This window comes from Trachypithecus francoisi, unplaced genomic scaffold (genome assembly GCF_009764315.1).
Source record: "Trachypithecus francoisi isolate TF-2019V2 unplaced genomic scaffold, Tfra_2.0 Lachesis_group4, whole genome shotgun sequence".
NCBI lineage: Eukaryota > Metazoa > Chordata > Mammalia > Primates > Cercopithecidae > Trachypithecus > Trachypithecus francoisi.
In genome coordinates, this window is record NW_022681469.1 from 72,294,773 (window position 1) to 72,313,618 (window position 18,846).

Sequence of the window (18,846 nt, forward strand, 5' to 3'; positions counted from 1 at the left end):
ATTTATTGATCACTATCTCTACTATCTCGATGAAGGGGATGTGGCAGGACTATAGGGTAATGGTGGGGAGAGGGTCAGCAGGAAAATGTGTGAGCAAAGGTCTCTGTGTCATAAATAAGTTTAAGGAAAGGTGCTGTGCCTTGATGTGCATGTAGGCCAGATTTATGTTTGACTTTACACAAGCGTCTCAGTGCAGTAAAGAGCAGTATTACCGCCAGCATGTCTCACGTCCAGCCATAAGGCGGTTTTCTCCTATCAGTAAATAGAATGTATGATCGGATTTTATTCCATTCCCAGGGACAAGCAGGAGACAGATGCCTTCCTCTTATCTCAACTGCAAAGAGGCCTTCCTCTTTCACTAATCCTCTTCAGCACAGACCCTTCATGGGTGTCGGGCTGGGGAACCATCAGGTCTTTCGCTTCCCACGAGGCCATATCTCAGGCTGTCTCAGTGGGGAGAAACCTTGGACAATACCCAGCCTTTCTTGGGCAGAGGTCCCTACAGCTTTTCGCAGTGCATTGTGTCCCTGGGTACTCGAGACTGGAAAATGGCAATGAGTTTTACCAAGCATACTGCCTGCAAACACATTTTTAACAAAGCACATCCTGCACAGCCCTAAATCCATTAAACCTTGAGTCAACACAGCACATGCTTCTGCGAGCACAGGGTTGGGGCTAGGGTTACAGATTAACAGCATCTCAAGGCAGAAGAATTTTTCTTAGTACAAAACAAAATGGAGTTTCTTATGTTTTCTTCTTTCTACATAGACACAGTAACAGTCTGATCTCTCTTTCCCTCACAAATAACTAATTCTTAATAATCATCATTCATTTCAGTCTCTAACCATCAAAAAGCAGTTGCTTTACCATTATTGATAATCCATCCTCAAAATGATTAAATAAATTTCTGTTGTCCTACCTATAGGAGCTATCTAATTTTCTCCTGAATTGTGTAATTCATTTTCTCTAAGGTTTTTGTAAATCAGACCTAAGGTTCTCTTGGTCTTAGTTTCTATCTTGGCTTCCTTCTGCTTAACAAGCCACATGGCAGCCAGGCCTTTTAGTGAGTTAATTAGATATTTTTGGACTAAATTCAGTTAGTCTTATACGGTGGCTAACAAAACAATTCTACAGGTTTTCTAGGCCTTTTGATAGCAAATAAATGTAACATAAACTAAGATTTAATATGTGGATTCTTTCCCTTCCTCCTATGACTCCTTTGTGCTTCAGGAGAAGATACTTAGGTAGGAAATGGCTCCTTTTATCCTTTCTCAGAAGGTTTCCTCTCTGCTTTGCATAGGATAGTTTAAGAGTGGCCAGTTTGAGCATGTCTAGGAACCACACAGGTAACACAGGTTATACCTGGCTTAGAAAAACCACATTCTTTTATTCTTATGATTCATGTTTTAAGCATGCATACTTTGTAAAGCAAATATAACACTCTTCATTTTATCTTGATAAACATTTGTATAAACATCTTTTCTCTTTTGATAATTTTGATATTAAAGATTACAAACTTAGAAGAGCAATTAGAACAGTTTAGAGAAGAACTGGAAAATAAGAATGAAGAAGTTCAACAATTACATATGCAATTAGAAATACAGAAAAAGGAATCTACTACCCGCCTACAAGAACTTGAACAAGAAAACAAATTATTTAAGGTAATTAGTTTAGAAAAACTTTTATCTGTAAATAAGTCATAGTTTCAGTCCTATATAGCTTTATTATTATTATTTTTTTTTTTTTTTTTTGAGACTGAGTCTCACTCTGTCACCCAGGCTGGAGTGCAATGGTGTGATCTCGGCTCACTGCAAGCTCTGCCTCCCAGGTTCAAGCAATTCTCCTGCCTCAGCCTCCCGAGTAACTGGGACTACAGGCGTGTGCCACCATGCCTGGCTAATTTTTGTATTTTCAGTAGAGATGAGGTTTCTCCGTGTTAGCCAGGATGCTCTCGATCTCCTGACCTCATGATCTGCCTGCCTTGGCCTCCCAAAGTTCTGGGATTACAGGCGTGAGCCACCACACCTGGTCCCTATATTGCTTTATTAAGCATTCGGTAAATCCAGCTGTTAAATAATACTCAACAGAGGGACATTAACAGGCAGACACATTTGCATAGAACTTATTTTCAGCCCAACCTGAACATTTGAATTCATCATAAATGAAAATTTTGGGATCATTTATCAAAATAGTTTAAGAATATTGATTTACAATAACCATATGGTATCTCTGATTGTATTCATTTGTACATTATAGGCTCTGTTTTCTTTTGTAATTATGTTCTGAAAATGCTATGTAATGATTATTCCAACTGTGATAATTTTTTTTGTTCCTAGGATGACATGGAGAAACTGGGACTTGCCATAAAGGAATCTGATGCTGTGTCTACTCAAGACCAACATGTACTATTTGGGAAATTTGCCCAAATAATACAGGAAAAAGAGGTAGAAATTGACCAATTAAATGAACAAATTATGAAACTCCAGCAGCAACTTAAAATTACGACAGATAACAAGGTATACTCATTTAAAATTGATTATGAAATTAATATGAGCCAGAGTTTTAAAGGGCTAAATGGTTATAATGTTGCTCCCCATTGAATTTAAAAAACAAACCAATTTTATTTTATTCTATTTCATTTATTTTGAGATGGAGTCTCACTCTGTCGCCCAGGCTGAAGTCCAGTGGCACAACCTCGACTCACTACAACCTCCGCCTCCTAGGTTCAAGCAATTCTCCTGCCTCAGCCTCCTGAGTAGCTGGGATTACAGGCACCCACCACCCCACCTGGCTAATTTTTGTATTTTTAATAGAAATGGGGTTTCACCATGTTGACCAGGCTGGTCTCTAACTCCTGATGTCAGGTGATCCACCTACCTCAGCCTCCCAAAGTGCTGGGATTGCAGGCATGAGCCACCTGGCCCACTTCTCTTTTAATTCATTAATTTTAATTTATTAAGATACATTGGTGGCCAGGCACAGTGGCTCACACCTGTAATCTTTATACTTTAGGAAGCCTAGGTGGGCGGATTGCTTGGGCCCAGAAGTTCAAGACCAGCCTGGGTAATATGGTGAAACTTTGCCTCTACAAAAAATATGAAAATTAACTGGACATGGTGGCATATAACCTGTAGTCGCAGCTGCCGTGAGCTGTGATCATGCCACTGCACTCCAGCCTGGGTGACAGAGTGAGACCCTGTCTCAAAAAGAAAAAAAAAAAAGAAAAGCAAAGACACATTGGCTTAATAATTTATATGTATTTTTCTCCCCTCCTAATATTGTCATAAGATTTTAATGTTTTTCAGAAAGGCTCTGTGACTTAGATTTTATCATATTATTCTAACCACATCTGTTATAAATTCTAATATTTAATATGAGTTAAGTAAGGTAATTACCTTTGGTCCCATCGGTTGTAGACTTTATTTCCTTACTTCATCCTTTTCCATTAAGAAGTATTGATATTGACTATTTTCCTAATAGGGAATCAGCAACTAAAAGCTTATATTACTTTATACTTAACAGAACTTTCTGGGCCTTGTTTGATATGATGGGGGAGATATTGGTCTATAATGAAATTAAGGTAGTATGTCTGAGAAGTAGTATATTATTTTTGTGTGTGATCATCTCTTTGAGGTACTGCCCTAAAATAAAGTAAAAATTTCAAAATATAAATACATATATATTATGTATGTTACCTTTTTCATTAATAGGTTATTGAAGAAAAAAATGAACTGATAAGGGATCTTGAAACCCAAATAGAATGTTTGATGAGTGATCAAGAATGTGTGAAGAGAAATAGAGAAGAAGAAATAGAGCAGCTCAATGAAGTGATTGAAAAACTTCAACAGGAATTGGCAAATATTGGACAGAAGACACTAGTGGATGCTCATTCCCTCCCAGAAGAAGCAGACAGTTTAAAACATCAATTGGATATGGTTATAGCTGAAAAGCTGGCCTTGGAACAGCAAGTAGAAACCACTAATGAAGAAATGACCTTCACGAAAAATATACTTAAAGAAACCAATTTTAAAATGAATCAGCTAACACAGGAATTATTCAGCTTAAAGAGAGAACGTGAAAGTATGGAAAAGATTGAAAGTATACCAGAGAAAAGTGTTAACAGGGCCATAGATGATCTGAGCAAAGACAAACCTGAACTGGAAGTAGTCCTTACAGAGGATGCTCTTAAATCCTTAGAAAATCAGACATACCTCAAATCTTTTGAAGAAAATGGCAAAGGTTCCATAATTAATTTGGAAACAAGGTTGCTACAACTTGAGAGCACTGTTAGTGCAAAGGACTTAGAACTTACCCAGTGTTATAAACAAATAAAAGACATGCAAGAACAAGGCCAGTCTGAAATAGAAATGCTTCAAAAGAAGATTGTAAATCTACAGAAAATACTTGAAGAAAAAGTGGCTGCTGCTCTTGTGAGTCAAATCCAACTTGAGGCAGTTCAGGAATATGCAAAGTTCTGTCAAGATAATCAAACAATTTCATCAGAACCTGAAAGAACAAATATTCAGAATTTAAATCAACTAAGAGAAGATGAGTCAGGGTCAAATATATCAGCATTAACCTTGAGAATATCAGAATTAGAAAGCCAGCTTGTTGAAATGCATACTAGTTTGATTTTAGGAAAAGAACAAGTAGAAATTGCGGAAAAAAATGTTTTAGAAAAAGAAAAGAAGCTGCTAGAACTACAGAAGCTATTGGAGGGCAATGAGAAAAAACAGGGAGGGAAAGAAAGGAGAAGAAGCCCTCAAGATTTTGAAGTTCTCAAGGTTAGTTTTGTATTTGATTATTTTCACTTAAATACTCCTAAGTTAATTGCTAATTTACTAAATATGGTGTTCTGTGTACATCTAGCAATTTATACAAAAGGATTTTTATAAAAATATACCACTTATAAAAAATACACTCTTGTTAAAAGAAAAACTAGGCTGGGTGCGGTGGCTCACGCCTGTAATCCCAGCACTTTGGGAGGCAGAGGTGGGTGGATCACAAGGTCAGGAGATCAAGACCATCCTGGCTAACACGGTGAAACCCCATCTCTACTAAAAATACAAAAAATTAGCCAGGCGTGGTGATGGGCGCCTGTAGTCCCAGTTACTCGGGAGGCTGAGGCAGGAGAATGGCGTGAACCCGGGAGGCAGAGCTTGCAGTGAGCCAAGATCATGCCACTGCACTCCAGCCTGGGCAACAGAGCAAGACTCCATCTCAACAAAAAAGAAAAGAAAACTAGACAAACTAAATTTACAAGAGTTTATTTGAACAAAAAAGGATTCATGAATTGGGTAGCACTCAGAACCAGAGGAGTTTCACGAATCTCTTCTGTGCAGCAGTGGCCAGTGAATATTTAGAGACAGAACTACCAAATAAAATACAGAAATAGCTTGATTAGTTACAGCTAGGTGTTTGCCTTATTTGGACCCGGTCTGCTCAGTTGACTGCTTGTCATTAGCTAAGAGTAGCTGTTTATTATACTCCTAAGATAATGTTTTCCGTTTGCTTACGTACTTCTAAGTTAGGTTGCAATTCCTTACATAGGAACTCAAGATACAGAGACAGCCTCAAGCCAAATTTAACTTAACATTTTGTAGTCATATTATTATCACTAAAATAATGGATATAGACTGTATTTTGTAGTCTTCAAATGTGATGTTTATTTCATGAACATCATCATTAAATGGAGCAGTCAGAAGAAACTAAGAAACATTAACTTTAGCAAAGTCCTCTAGGACTTGTGGGGATTTTTTTCTTAATTTCCTTCTAATATGCATGTTATGTTATCATTCCTTTTAAGTAATAATAATTATGAAAATATATTAGGATTGACAAAGAATGCAGACTTTACAGAAAAAAATCTATTATTTAATAACATCTACTGAATTAATGTGTGGGTGACATATTTTACAAATTTTTTTTTTTTTTTTCTTGAGACAGAGTCTTGCTCTGTTGCCCAGGCTGGAGTGCAGTGGTGTGACGTCAGCTCACTGCAGCCTCTACCTCCTGGGTTTCCAGCGATTCTTCTGCCTCAGCCTCCCAGGCAGCTGAGATTACAGACATGCCACACCACACCAGGCTAAATTTTTTGTTTGTTTGTTTGTTTGTTTGTTTGTTTTTTTAGTAGAGACGAAGTTTCTGCATGTTAGCCAGGTTGGTCTCAAATTCCTGGCCTCAACTGATCCGCCTGCCTCAGCCTCCCAAAGTGCTAGGATTACAGGTGTTAGCCACCACGCCCGGCCAACTTTTACAAATTTTATACCTGATAATAGATTTCATCTGTTTTAAGTAAAAATGCGTAGTTGACCTCTGTAAGTTTACTTATGTGAAGATCTGAAATCATAGTTCTCTGTGACAGATAGGACAAGAGCTTTTTTTCCCTCCAAATTCTTACCTTATAAATTTATAACTTTGAGTAGCAGAACTTCAGTCTTCTCTAAACACCAGGAGATTAACTGATAAATCACAGTTATTTAATTATATAATATATTTTGCAAAGAATAATAATTACCTGGCTTTTTCCTCCTTCATTGGAACTAAGTTACTCTAAGTTATAAATAATTAAAATAGTAATATAACTTTCTCTTTCTTTTTTTTTTGGAGACAGAGTCTTACTCTGTTGCCCAGGCTGAAGTGTAGTGGCACGGTCTTGACTCACTGCAACCTCTCCCTCCTGAGCAGCTGGGACTACAGGCATGCACTACCACACCTGGCTAATTTTTGTATTTTTTGTAGAGACGGTTTTGCCATGTTGAGGCCAGTAGACTGGCCTCGAACTCCTGACCTCAAGTGATCTACCTGTCTCAGCCTCTCAAAGTGCTGGGATTACAAACATGAGCCATCATGCCTGGCCTAAAATAGTAATACTTTCCATGTATGAGTTCTAAGAAATATCTTAGTTACACTTGGTTTCTTTTGACGAAAGTGCTATAAATATGAAGAACTTTTTGAATGGTAATAAAGAATATTTTCACTAATAATTTATAAATGTTTAGGATGTATATGAATGACATTATTTGCCTTTTATTCCCAGAAAATCATTCTTTTCTTAAGAAGAAAATCATTATCTCAAGAATATAAGATGATGGTTCTGAAAAAGCTTCTCTGTTTTTGGAAAGAGCATTGATTTGTTGCAACTCCTTGTATCTGTAGGCAGTCATTCCTTGGGTAGTTTTATTAGAATGTATAAGTGCCTTGAATTTAGCTGTAAAAAGTATGTGTTTCTTATGTTTTCTGCTGTCATTCAGACAACTACTGAGCTATTTCATAGCAATGAGGAAAGTGGATTTTTTAATGAACTCGAGGCTCTTAGAGCTGAATCGGTGGCTACTAAAGTAGAACTTACCAGTTATAAAGAAAAGACTGAAAAACTTCAAGGAGAGCTTTTGGTAAGATAAGTAACATACCTCCTAATTCACTCATTTCTACCTATCTTAGTTGCATTTCAAAGTATGTACTCTTCTGTAGCAAATCAAGCTCCATAACTTAAAAGCTAGATAAAAAGTATTTTGTGGATTTGATGAAAACTTTCATTGTTGTAAATTTCTTTACCAACATCTTCTTGCTTGGTTTTCCTGGAAATCTTTGTTAGGAGGATACTTTTTATTTCCATTCTGTTAATGAAGGAGTAGAAAGTTGTTAAAGAGAACTGTGTATCCCATGAGAATCAAAAGTAGAAGCTGATAAAATTATTTCACTTCTATAGTAATCTATGACCGTACATACATACAAATATATATATGTAAACTATGAGTGTTTCTAAAATGTTTTTCCTACTACTCTGAGGAAAATGAACATATAATCATGAATTACATTCCTCCCACCCCCTTTAAATTCTACATTTAATATGGAAAGATTTGAACTGAATGCCCTACTGTTCTATTCATTACGTTTTAGATAAAAGAAACAAATATGGCATCTCTTCAGAAAGACTTAAGCCAAGTTAGGGATCACCTCGCAGAGGCAAAAGAGAGATTGTCCATTTTAGAAAAAGAAGATAAGACTGCAGTACAAGAAAACAAAAAGGCCTGCATGTTCGAGCCACTTCCTGTAATACTGAGTAAAAGCATTGCATCCCAGACAGATGGGACTCTGAAGGTCAATAGCAGCAATCAGACTCCACAAATTCTTGTTAAAAATGCAGGAATACAAATTGATTTACAGAGTGAATGTTCCTCAGAAGAAGTTACTGAAATAATCAGTCAGTTTACTGAAAAAATTGAGAAGATGCAAGAACTACATGCTGCTGAAATTTTGGACATGGAATCCAGACATATTTCAGAAACTGAAACCTTAAAGCAGGAACACTATGTTGCTGTTCAGTTACTGAAAGAGGAATGTGGTACCTTGAAGGCAGTGATACAGCGTCTGAGAAGTAAAGAGGTATTTGGTTTCTATAATATGTGTTCTTCAACATTGTGTGCTTTTTAAAAAAAAAAAAAATCATTTAAATTAATTCATTTTGTAGATGACAAACCAAAATGCAACTCATTAAGGCACTTGATCTTTCTAAGTAGGTGTATTATCAAGGCAAGGTTTTAACTCCTAGTACAGTATTCCTTTTTTTAAATTTTTATTTATTTATTTTTCTTTTATTATACTTTAAGTTCTGAGATACACGTGCAGGATGTGCAGGTTTGTTACATAGGTATACACGTGCTGTGGTGGTTTGCTGCACCCGTCAACCCGTCATCTACATTAAGTATTTCTCCTAATGCTATCCCTCCCCTAGCCCCCATGCCCCAACAGGCCCTGGTGTGTGATGTTCCCCTCCCTGTGTCCACGTGTTCTCATTGTTTAACTCCCACTTATGAGTGAGAACATGTGGTGTTTGGTTTTCTGTTCTTGTGTTAGTCTGCTGAGAATGATGGTTTCCAGCTTCATCCATGTCCCTGCAAATGACATGAACTCATCATCCTTTTTTATGGCTGCATAGTATTCCATGGTGTATATGTGCTACATTTTCTTTATCTAGTTTATCACTGATGGGCATTTGGGTTGGTTCCAACATTGTGTGCTTTTAAAAGAAAATGAGAAAACTTAGGGCAGTCTCTTCCTTACGATACTATCACAGTTTTAATAGTTTTGAACTTTTTTAAATTTAAAGAGGTTTTAGGTTTAAAATTTTTTAAATCTTTCCATTGTGTAGAGTTAAATAATATATGATATTCCTTTATGGATTTGGAACATGTTATCATTCCTTAATTCACGAATATCTCTTCTTATGGTAATATTCATGAAGAAACAGACTTGTTTTAAAAAACCATGAATAGTTTCATTTATTATGAAAGGTGTGACAGATTTGATTACAGCATGAGAAACCAGCACAATAATTCAGTGTATTCTATTTTTATTAAAGCAAAAAATATATGTATTTTTTTTGTTTTCTCTAATTAGGGATCCGCAATTCCTGAGTTAACACATTCTGATGCTTACCAGACTAGAGAAATATGCTCCAGTGGTAAGTTTTATAAATATCTGTAATGTTTGTAGTATTTTTTTAAGAAGTATTGGTTTTTTGGGGACTGGGGGTTGTTTTTTTTTTAACAGCAAATGATTTTCTTTATTTTAGATTCTGGATCAGACTGGGGTCAGGGAATCCTTACACACAGTCAAGGATTTGACACAGCATCAGAAGGCCGAGGAGAAGAAAGTGAAAGTGCAACAGATTCCTTTCCAAAGAAAATAAAGGTACTAAAAGATAGATACCTTTTATTAACTCAGTCAGTGTTGTTTCTATGTTGAACATAGCACTTCATTAGAAGTTATGTGGTGGGATCGTTTCTGAAGAGAGAATTGCATAGCTAGAAGGAACCTGAGAGATCTATTTTATTTCCATATTTCACAGATAATAAAGTAAGAGATTTAATGATGATATGTATGAAGACTTTTTTCTTAATAATTCTTATTCCTGATGTTTTTGTTTGCCAGAATTTTTAAAGTAGTCTTAAAGAGTAGAATTTATATCCCATGTATTTATTTTGGTCAAATCAGTAGCTTATCAGTAAACCTAGGAAGAGTACATTAGCCAAACAGAAGGAACTTAGAGATGAGAGCTATGGAAAGTCATAGGCCATCTGCTGGAGGTGGCTTACCTCTCCACAGGAAGAAGGCATTGAGTAATGTTGAGCTGGAGTTTTCTCTCTGCAAGCTATCTTGCTTAAAATTTATTTCTCTTTGTATGTCTAATTTTTCAGTCTGTGAAGAAGTTGTCATAATTCTGGCTTTTGGGTTTTGGTTTCTAGGGATTACTGAGAGCTGTCCATAATGAAGGCATGCAGGTGCTTTCTCTCACTGAGTCTCCCTATAGTGATGGAGAGGACCATTCTATTCAGCAGATTTCAGAATCTTGGCTAGAAGAGAGAAAAGCTTACCTCAGTACAATCTCATCTCTAAAGGATTTAATTACCAAAATGCAACTGCAAAGAGAAGCTGAGGTACCCAAAGAATACTATGCATCTAAATCGTTTTATGTATTATTTGAACAATAATAATACATTATAAATTATCTTTTATACATATTTTTGCATGAATAACTATATATATTTTCACACTTGAAACTCTGCCAGGAACAGTGCCTCACGCCTGTAATCCCAGCACTTTGGGAGGCCGAGGTGGGCGGATCACTTGAGGTCAGGAGTTCAAGACCAGCCTGGCTAACGTGTTGAAACCCGTCTCTACTGAAAATACAAAAATTAGCCAGGCGTGGTGGTGGGTGCCTGTAATCCCAGCTACTCAGGAGACTGAGGCAGGAGAATCACTTGAATCTGGGAGGTGGAGGTTGCAGTGAGCTGAGATCGTGCCACTGTACTCCAGCCTGAGCAACAGAGTGAGACTCTGTCTCAAAAAGAAAAAAAAAGAAAAGAAGTACACATGCTCCTAGACTTTTAATTATTTTTCTTTGTAGATTAATAGTTTTAGAATGTTTTTAAAACATGCTTATTTGAAAACTAACTTTGGTTATATGTACTTTGCTAGGTTTATGATAGTTCTCAATCTCATGAGAGCTTCTCAGACTGGCGAGGTGAACTACTGCTTGCCCTTCAACAAGTTTTCTTAGAAGAGCGTAGTGTTTTACTAGCGGCATTTCGGACAGAGCTGACAGCTCTAGGTACTACAGATGCAGTTGGCTTACTAAACTGTTTGGAACAGAGAATACAAGAACAGGTATAATGAAACTTCATTTTCAACAACACTTTAATAGAAATAAGGAAATGACTATTAATTTTAGAGTCTTAATTTAAGTATGAAGGTTAAGATTTTAATAGGATCCACTATGAATGTTTTTTAAAAAATTATTGTAACTGTTTTAACATATTAGAAAGTAAGAAAGACTGAAAGTTAATGAGCTGATTTTCTAACCTAGGAAATTAGAAAAAGAGCAACAAAATAATCCCAAACTAATTTGAGAGAGTAAATTCTCATTATTTGCACTGGTTATGTTCTATAAAGTTGCTCTGAACATTGAGCAGTCATTGCTTCTAAGGGAAATACAAGGTTAGGTTCCTGTAAGCCTTTGGTCACAACATTTTCATCAATCAGTACATAACTTTGTCTATATGTGATTCTATTTTAAGACACCTTATTTACTATATATTATTGATTGATTAACCTTGAACACCACCAATAGCACTATAACTCGTGCCTGAAAAAAACTTGTCTGACACACATATTTTCTCCTTAAGGCACATCACAGCCTTCTTGTACTTAGGAACACCGTAAAGCACTTCAGCACTACTTTTGGGGGCCATTCTGAACAGTGAAATCACAAATAAAAAGCACAAAAATTTGAAACATCACTAAATACTCTGTAAAAAAGACATTTGACGTTAGCTGGGGACATCCATATTGGACCATTTAAATTTTCTGGGGCTCTATGCATTTCTGTGAAAGACCATGAAAGCAACACAACAATGGATTTGGGAGTTACAAATAAATTTTAGTGAGAAGGCAAATCTGCAAATATGGAATCAGAATAACGAGAATTCCCTTTAATGAAGAAAAAGACGTCAATAGATAGACTGTTACAATAAGATAAAATGTTAAAAGTTGGACATTTGAACTTTTCTGAAGAATTGGTTAAGCAAAATGATAAACCACACATTTTTAAAGTTAGGAATGAACTAAAGATATACTTGAGATATAAAAATGATAGAATATTATGAATAATTTTATGAGAATAAACAAACACTTGGGTGAAATGGACAGATTTTCTAAAAAAAAAAAAAATCACTTATGAAAACTTTCATTAAGAAATAGAAAACCTCCAAAGACCTATTACTAGTAACAGAATCAAATCAATAGTTAAAAATCTACTATAATACTTAACACCCAGATCTTGTTTTTTAATATATTCTCCACTGAAAAGAACTAGGACTTCCTGCAGAACTGATGATTTTAGGGATGGATCAGGGAAAGTACAAGGTGAGCCTGGAACATCTTGTTTTACTGGCAAGTAAGGAATTGTTCAAAGAATAAAGGGAACATGTCGAAAGGTCACAGAAGCCAGCTTGAAGGAGCTCCAACTGGCCAAATTCTAGAAAAATTTAAACATTATACTAAATGATAGTGACAAATTATAAGCCAAAGAGTGAAATAAGAACTCATGAGACCATACTGATATAAATAAATAAATATATAAATAAATAAATAGTATTACCATGGAATGTCAGCTAGTAAATGTAGAAGGAACAATGAAAGGAAATTACCCTTTATTAAACACTATATTATTAAATTACCCTTTATTAAACACTATTCAAGTAATAGTTTGCAATGGGTGCTAAAATTATTGTGAAAAGGTTTGATAAGAAACTGTATTTACATAATCTCAAAGTAAATCCCCAGAAAATATTTTTTAATTACCAGGGAAAACCAGTAACTTTGCAGTGGAGAAACCTTGCAGATACCACCTTAACCAAGTGATCAGAATTACTATTACCAGTAATGGAATAGACATCATACAGTTCCTAATATGAAGGGCACAGTGCCACTTTTACAGTATTTTTGTCAAATTAATATTCATAGTCTACTCTTGGGGAAATATCAGACCAAAACAAATTGAGAACACTACATCTATCAAAATAAAAAATAGTGACACCAAGTACTGGTGAGGAAGAAAAGAAACTGTCTCATACGTTGCTGGTAGGATTGTAAAATGGGAGGGCAATAGCCAAAAACTGGAAACGTCCTAAATGTCCTTTGACAGAAGAATGGATGGACAAACTGTGGTACATCCATACAATGAAATATTACTCAGCAATTAAAAAGAAACAAACTATTTATGCCTGCAACCACTTGTATGCTATATAATGCTCTTAAAATGACAAAATTATAGTAATAGAGAAAAGATCAGTGGTTGACAGGGGTTAGGGTTAGGGAGAGAGTATGACTATAGAGGGGTTTCTTTGTGGTGATAAAACAGTTGGTACCCTGATGGTAGTGGTGGTTACACGAACCTGTCTGTACATGTGATCAAATTTTGTAGAATTACACACCAGGAAAATTAATGACTACATGTGAACACTAATGAAATCTGAATAAGCCCTATAGTTTAGTATTGTACTAATACCATTTTCCTGATTTTGATAATATACTATGGTAATGCAAGACGGTATCACTGGGAAAAGCTGGCTAACAGATACATAGGAACTTTAGCTTAAATTAATCAAAATAAAAAGTGTTTTAAAATTGAGGAACGTACAACAAAATAGCCTGTAGTCTTCAAAAATTCAAAGTCATGAAAGACAAAGACAGACTTAGGAATATCACTTTTTTTCTTTTTACTGTGAAGCACATTTCACAAAATTTGAATGGGCTCTATACATCACATAATAGTATTGTAGTCATGTTAATTCTACTTTTGCTAATTTCAGTTATGTATGTAAAGAATGTTCTTGTTTTAAGGAAATACACTCTGGTATTTAGAGGTAAAGGAGCATTTGTCTGCAGCATATCCTCATACATTTTGGAAAGGAAAAATAAGAAAAATTTTTTAAAAAGAAAATTTTAGTATGTGTGTTCCATTCATTCTTCTTCAGATTTCTTGGTTGTTAATTGTATTGCCTTTACATCTCTTCACTTGATTTTTACCTTCCTTTGTTACAGGGTGTTGAATATCAAGCAGCTATGGAATACCTGCAGAAAGCAGATAGAAGGAGTTTGTTATCTGAAATTCAGGCACTGCATGCACAAATGAATGGCAGGAAAATTACTCTGAAAAGAGAACAAGAGAATGAGAAATCAAGCCAAGGTATGTTGTATGACAAGCTCATGTGGTTACACAAATAGGTGAAAAGATTTCACTTTGTTTTCTTTCTTATTATTATTAAGTTAAAACATATTTTCTCAGTCACATTTTCTTCTCATTCTCATAATGTTGAGGATACAATCTATATTAATTACTCTAGGGGTTAGAGGATTGTCTAATTGGTTGTAGACAGCTATGTTGACTTTAAAATAAACTGCTATTCCCCTAATCAGGTTAAGCCCATTGGGTTCATTCTTTTTCTTTATTTTAGAGCTATATGTTAAGAAAACAGTCTTTCCAGTCATAAAACAGAAAATACTCTTTCGAGGAAAATCCACAGTGCATATAACTAATTCTTTTTTAATCCTTTTTAAAAAATTGTGAGCCATAACATACAGAAAATTACAAATTGCAAATATGCATTATGACACATTATTAAATGAGTATCTATGGAAACATCACCCATGTGAATATAGCCAGTATCCCGAAAGCCCCTTCTCCCAAGCATATGCTCCTCTGAGTAACTTAGAGGTAATCATAGTTCTGATTTTTCTTTAGTTTTACTACCTATTTATATATTCCTAAAACATAAGTTTCAAGTTTTTCCTGTTCTTGAACTTGATCAATCTGTATGTGTTTTCTATCTTGTTTCTTTCACCTCTCTGTAACATTCTTCCAATATTCCTCCAAGTTACTACATTCTTCCAAATTAGTAGTAGAACATTCTTCCAAGTTACTGCATTTATCTCTAGTTCATTCATCCTTGTTACTCCATAACTCTGTAACCCTGTGTAGGGCCAGGCGCAGTGGCTCACACCTGTAATCCCAGCACTTTGGGAGGCCGACATGGGTGGATCACGAGGTCAGGAGTTCAAGACCAGCCTGGCCAACGTGGTGAAACCCCGTCTCTACTAAAAATACAAAAATTAGCCAGGCATGGTGGCGGGCGCCTGTAATACCAGTCACTCGGGAGGCTGAGGCAGAGAATTGCTTGAACCCAGAAACTGGAGGTTGCAGTGAGCTGCATTGCTCCACTGCACTCCAGCCTGGGTGACAGAGCAAGACTCTGTCTCAAAAAAAAAAAAAAGAATTCCCTGTATAGATATTCCAAAATTTATATATCCATTCTATTAATATGATTGAGCATTTGGATTGTTTCTACTTTTTAGCTGTTTAACTATCAATACTATTATAAACATTGTTGTATAGTGTTTCTGCTACATGTGTGCATTCTTCTTCTCAGTATATAACTAAGAGTAGAATTGCTGGGTCATGGAATGCCTATCTTAGATAACTTCAAACGATTTTCCTTCATGGTCATATTGGTTTATACACTTACTAGCAGTATATGAGAGTTATGTTGCTTCACATCTCTGTCAACAGCTGGTATAGTCAGACTACTGTTGCCAGTCTGCTGGGTGTGCAGTGGATTTTTATTGTGGTTTTAATTGGCTGTTCTCTAATTTCTGAAGTGTTTAGTCCTTTTTCATATGGTAATTGGCTAGTTTGATTTTTATTTTTGTGATATGCTCGTTTAGGTACTTTTTGATAAGAGTATCTGGTCTTTTAAATTGAGCTACAGATGGAAATCATTAGAAAGTAAAGTGAAATCTAATTTTCATCATCTCCACCGAGGACACTGGCTGTGTGTTCAGTAATTTTGTTTGATGTACTGGTAGAAACATGTATCCTTTTGAAAATTTTGAAAGTCACAGCATGGTCTCACATTGGTCATTAAAAAGCTGAAGCGGGCTGGGCACTGTGGTTCACGCCTGTAATCCCAGCACTTTGGGAAGCCAAGGCGGAAGGATCACCAGGTCAGGAGTTCAAGACCAGCCTGTCCAACATGGTGAAACCCTGTCTCTACTGAAAATACAAAAATTAGCTGGCCATGGTGGTGGGTGCCTGTAATCCCAGCTACTGGGGAGGTTGAGGCAGGAGAATCGTTTGAACCCGGGAGGTGGAGGTTACAGTGAGTCGGGATTGCGCTATTGCACTCCAGCCTGGGCTACAGGGCAAGAGTGTCTCAAAAAAATAAAAGCTGAAGCATTCTTATCACTCAGTTTAAGAAGGAAAAAAGAAAACGAAAGTAAGTTAAAATTACTTCAGAAAAAAGAGTCATAATGAGATAAACATATCACTTTTAAATGTAGGCTTAATTGAAGATGCCTTTTAGAGATAAATTAATATTGTTTTACTTAGGTTAAATAGAACACCATTGAAAGCTTAATTAATGTCACAGATTCACATTTATGTAAATCCTTAACCTCTAAAGTTTTTAGAAGCCTTAATTAAACATGATTGATTATCATCTAAAGCTAATGTTATTTCTGTCTGCTAACATCACTAATATGAAGTAATGTGAATTGTTGAACTTTGATAGTATTTTTTAAGTTAAAAATCCTTTTCTTATTAGAGTAATATAGTATTACATATTTATGGTGGAATACAGAAAAGAATAGAGTGAAAATCATTCCTTGAATCACCTAAATCCTATAATGACTACCTAACACCTGGGTAAATACGTCTCCAGACCTTTTCAATGTGCCTGTATAGATAAGTTTATATTTTTCATAAAAAAGGAATCCTGGCCGGGCGCGGTGGCTCAAGCCTGTAATCCCAGCACTTTGGGAGGCCGAGACGGGCGGATCACGAGGTCAGGAGATCGAGACCATCCTGGCGAACACTGTGAAACCCCGTCTCTACTAAAAAAAAAAAAAAAAAAAAATACAAAAAAAAAAACTAGCCGGGCGAGATGGCGGGCGCCTGTAGTCCCAGCTACTCGGGAGGCTGAGGCAGGAGAATGGCGTGAACCCGGGAGGCGGAACTTGCAGTGAGCTGAGATCCGGCCACTGCACTCCAGCCCCGGCGACAGAGCAAGACTCCTTCTCAAAAAAAAAAATAAATAAATAAAAAAAAAAAAAAAGGAATCCTGATACATATTTTATAACATGACTTTTTTCATTTAACATACTGAAGGATTTAAATTTTTCAGTTTGTTTTTACTGTAGCAAACATGTAGCAAGAGTTTGGTTGGCCTTTAATGGATAAAAGGACAATAGTATCCAAAGTGGGGTTTGGATTTCCCATTTCTGGGAACAGAGTCATATTAAAGTTCCAAGGGACTCTCTGCAAAGGGGTGCTGAACAAAAACAATAAGCAGTGCTCATCATTGTAGTCAGTTACTTGGGAAATTCCTGCAAGTACTTTGTGTGGCAAGTACTTTGTGTGGGTATCAAAAAATCTTTGGAATTTTTTAAAGTACGTTGTTGAAATTCTGAATGTACAAATAAGAGTTCCATTTAAAGTTTTTTTAAAATTTTAAATCTTGCATCCATTAATGTATTCTGTTAAACTTTTATCCTTATGTATTTATAGTTCTGAAATCTTGGCCAATAGCACTGTAAGGAAAACATGCCTGAAATTTATTTTTATACATTACCAACTCTTTTTGTTTGTTTTTTTGAGACAGGGTCTCACTCTGTCACCGAGGCTGGAGTACAGTGGCATGGTCTCAGCTCTTGCAACCTCCACCACCCGAGCTCAAGCAATCCTCCCACCTCAGCCTTCTGAGCAGATGGGACTACAGGCACATGCCAGCACACCCAGCTAATTTTTGTATTTTTAGTAGAGACAGAATTTCACCATGTTGCCCAGGCTGGTCTTGAACTCCTGGCCTTAAGCAGTCCTCCCTCCCACCTCAGCCTCCCAAAGTGCTGGGATTACAGGTATGAGCCACCATGCCTGTACTGCATTACCAACTCTTGGGATTATAATTTTTCATGTTTCCTTTGAAGTAATCTCCTAAACTACAAATCAGTTCTTATCAACAAATAAACCAAATATGAGTTGCTTGATTATGTTTTAAATATTAATCATGTTCTGTGTAGAACTCTTGGAATATAATATACAGCAGAAGCAGTCTCAAATGCTGGAGATGCAAGTGGAGCTCAGCAGTATGAAAGACAGAGCAACAGAACTGCAGGAGCAGCTGAGTTCTGAGAAAATGGTGGTGGCAGAACTGAAGAGTGAGCTTGCACAAACTAAACTGGAACTAGAAACAACACTCAAGGCACAGCATAAACACCTAAAGGAATTGGAGGCTTTCAGGTGTGCCAGGCTTCCTTATTATAAACATGTTATATTAAGGAATGGGAGTAATTTGTCATAAACACTGTGCAAATATAGAAAAATATAACACACATGATATTTAAATACCATGCAATATAACATGCATGATGTTTAAATAGCATGCAACTGTTTTTTTCAAGGAAAAACTATAATAGAAAAAAAACTAAATTTTTCCAAATGATGAACTTCTGACATATTCTCTACTGTGACTTCAGTTCTGTGTGAGACTTGTATGAGATATAATTTTGACTTTGACCTTTATTTTACCATCAGCCAATTTGAAGTGATATTTATGAATGCAGTAGAATTCATGATTGAGTTAGCTTAAATATGCAAAATATTTGAAGAGACAGTGCTTGTTAAAAGAGTATATTTGTTGATACAAATACTACGATATTCTATTGCCAAAGACACATTACAATTAGTCGTTTTTATATTGAACATTAGCTTTACATACAAATAGA

General features: G+C 36.0%; 2 protein-coding genes across 7 annotated transcripts in view; one reads left to right on the forward strand and one right to left on the reverse strand.

Moving 5' to 3' along the window:
- The window catches only part of AKAP9 (A-kinase anchoring protein 9), a 182,048-nt gene that overhangs the window by 146,040 nt on the left and 17,162 nt on the right, over positions 1-18,846 (forward strand). For all 6 annotated transcript variants that reach the window (XM_033194791.1, XM_033194793.1, XM_033194796.1 and 3 more), the window contains 11 exons: positions 1,509-1,661; positions 2,337-2,516; positions 3,711-4,784; positions 7,254-7,394; positions 7,903-8,388; positions 9,403-9,466; positions 9,578-9,696; positions 10,251-10,442; positions 10,984-11,172; positions 14,110-14,254; positions 18,142-18,361. In XM_033194791.1, the coding sequence (XP_033050682.1) occupies positions 1,509-1,661; positions 2,337-2,516; positions 3,711-4,784; positions 7,254-7,394; positions 7,903-8,388; positions 9,403-9,466; positions 9,578-9,696; positions 10,251-10,442; positions 10,984-11,172; positions 14,110-14,254; positions 18,142-18,361 (2,963 nt within the window). The remainder of the gene's footprint in view (positions 1-1,508; positions 1,662-2,336; positions 2,517-3,710; positions 4,785-7,253; positions 7,395-7,902; positions 8,389-9,402; positions 9,467-9,577; positions 9,697-10,250; positions 10,443-10,983; positions 11,173-14,109; positions 14,255-18,141; positions 18,362-18,846) is intronic.
- Positions 13,770-18,846, reverse strand: part of LOC117073642 (lanosterol 14-alpha demethylase) — a 47,967-nt gene continuing 42,890 nt past the window's right edge. The window contains exon 10 of the mRNA XM_033194799.1: positions 13,770-14,139. Within this exon, the coding sequence (XP_033050690.1) occupies positions 14,129-14,139 (11 nt within the window). The 3' untranslated portion in view covers positions 13,770-14,128. The remainder of the gene's footprint in view (positions 14,140-18,846) is intronic.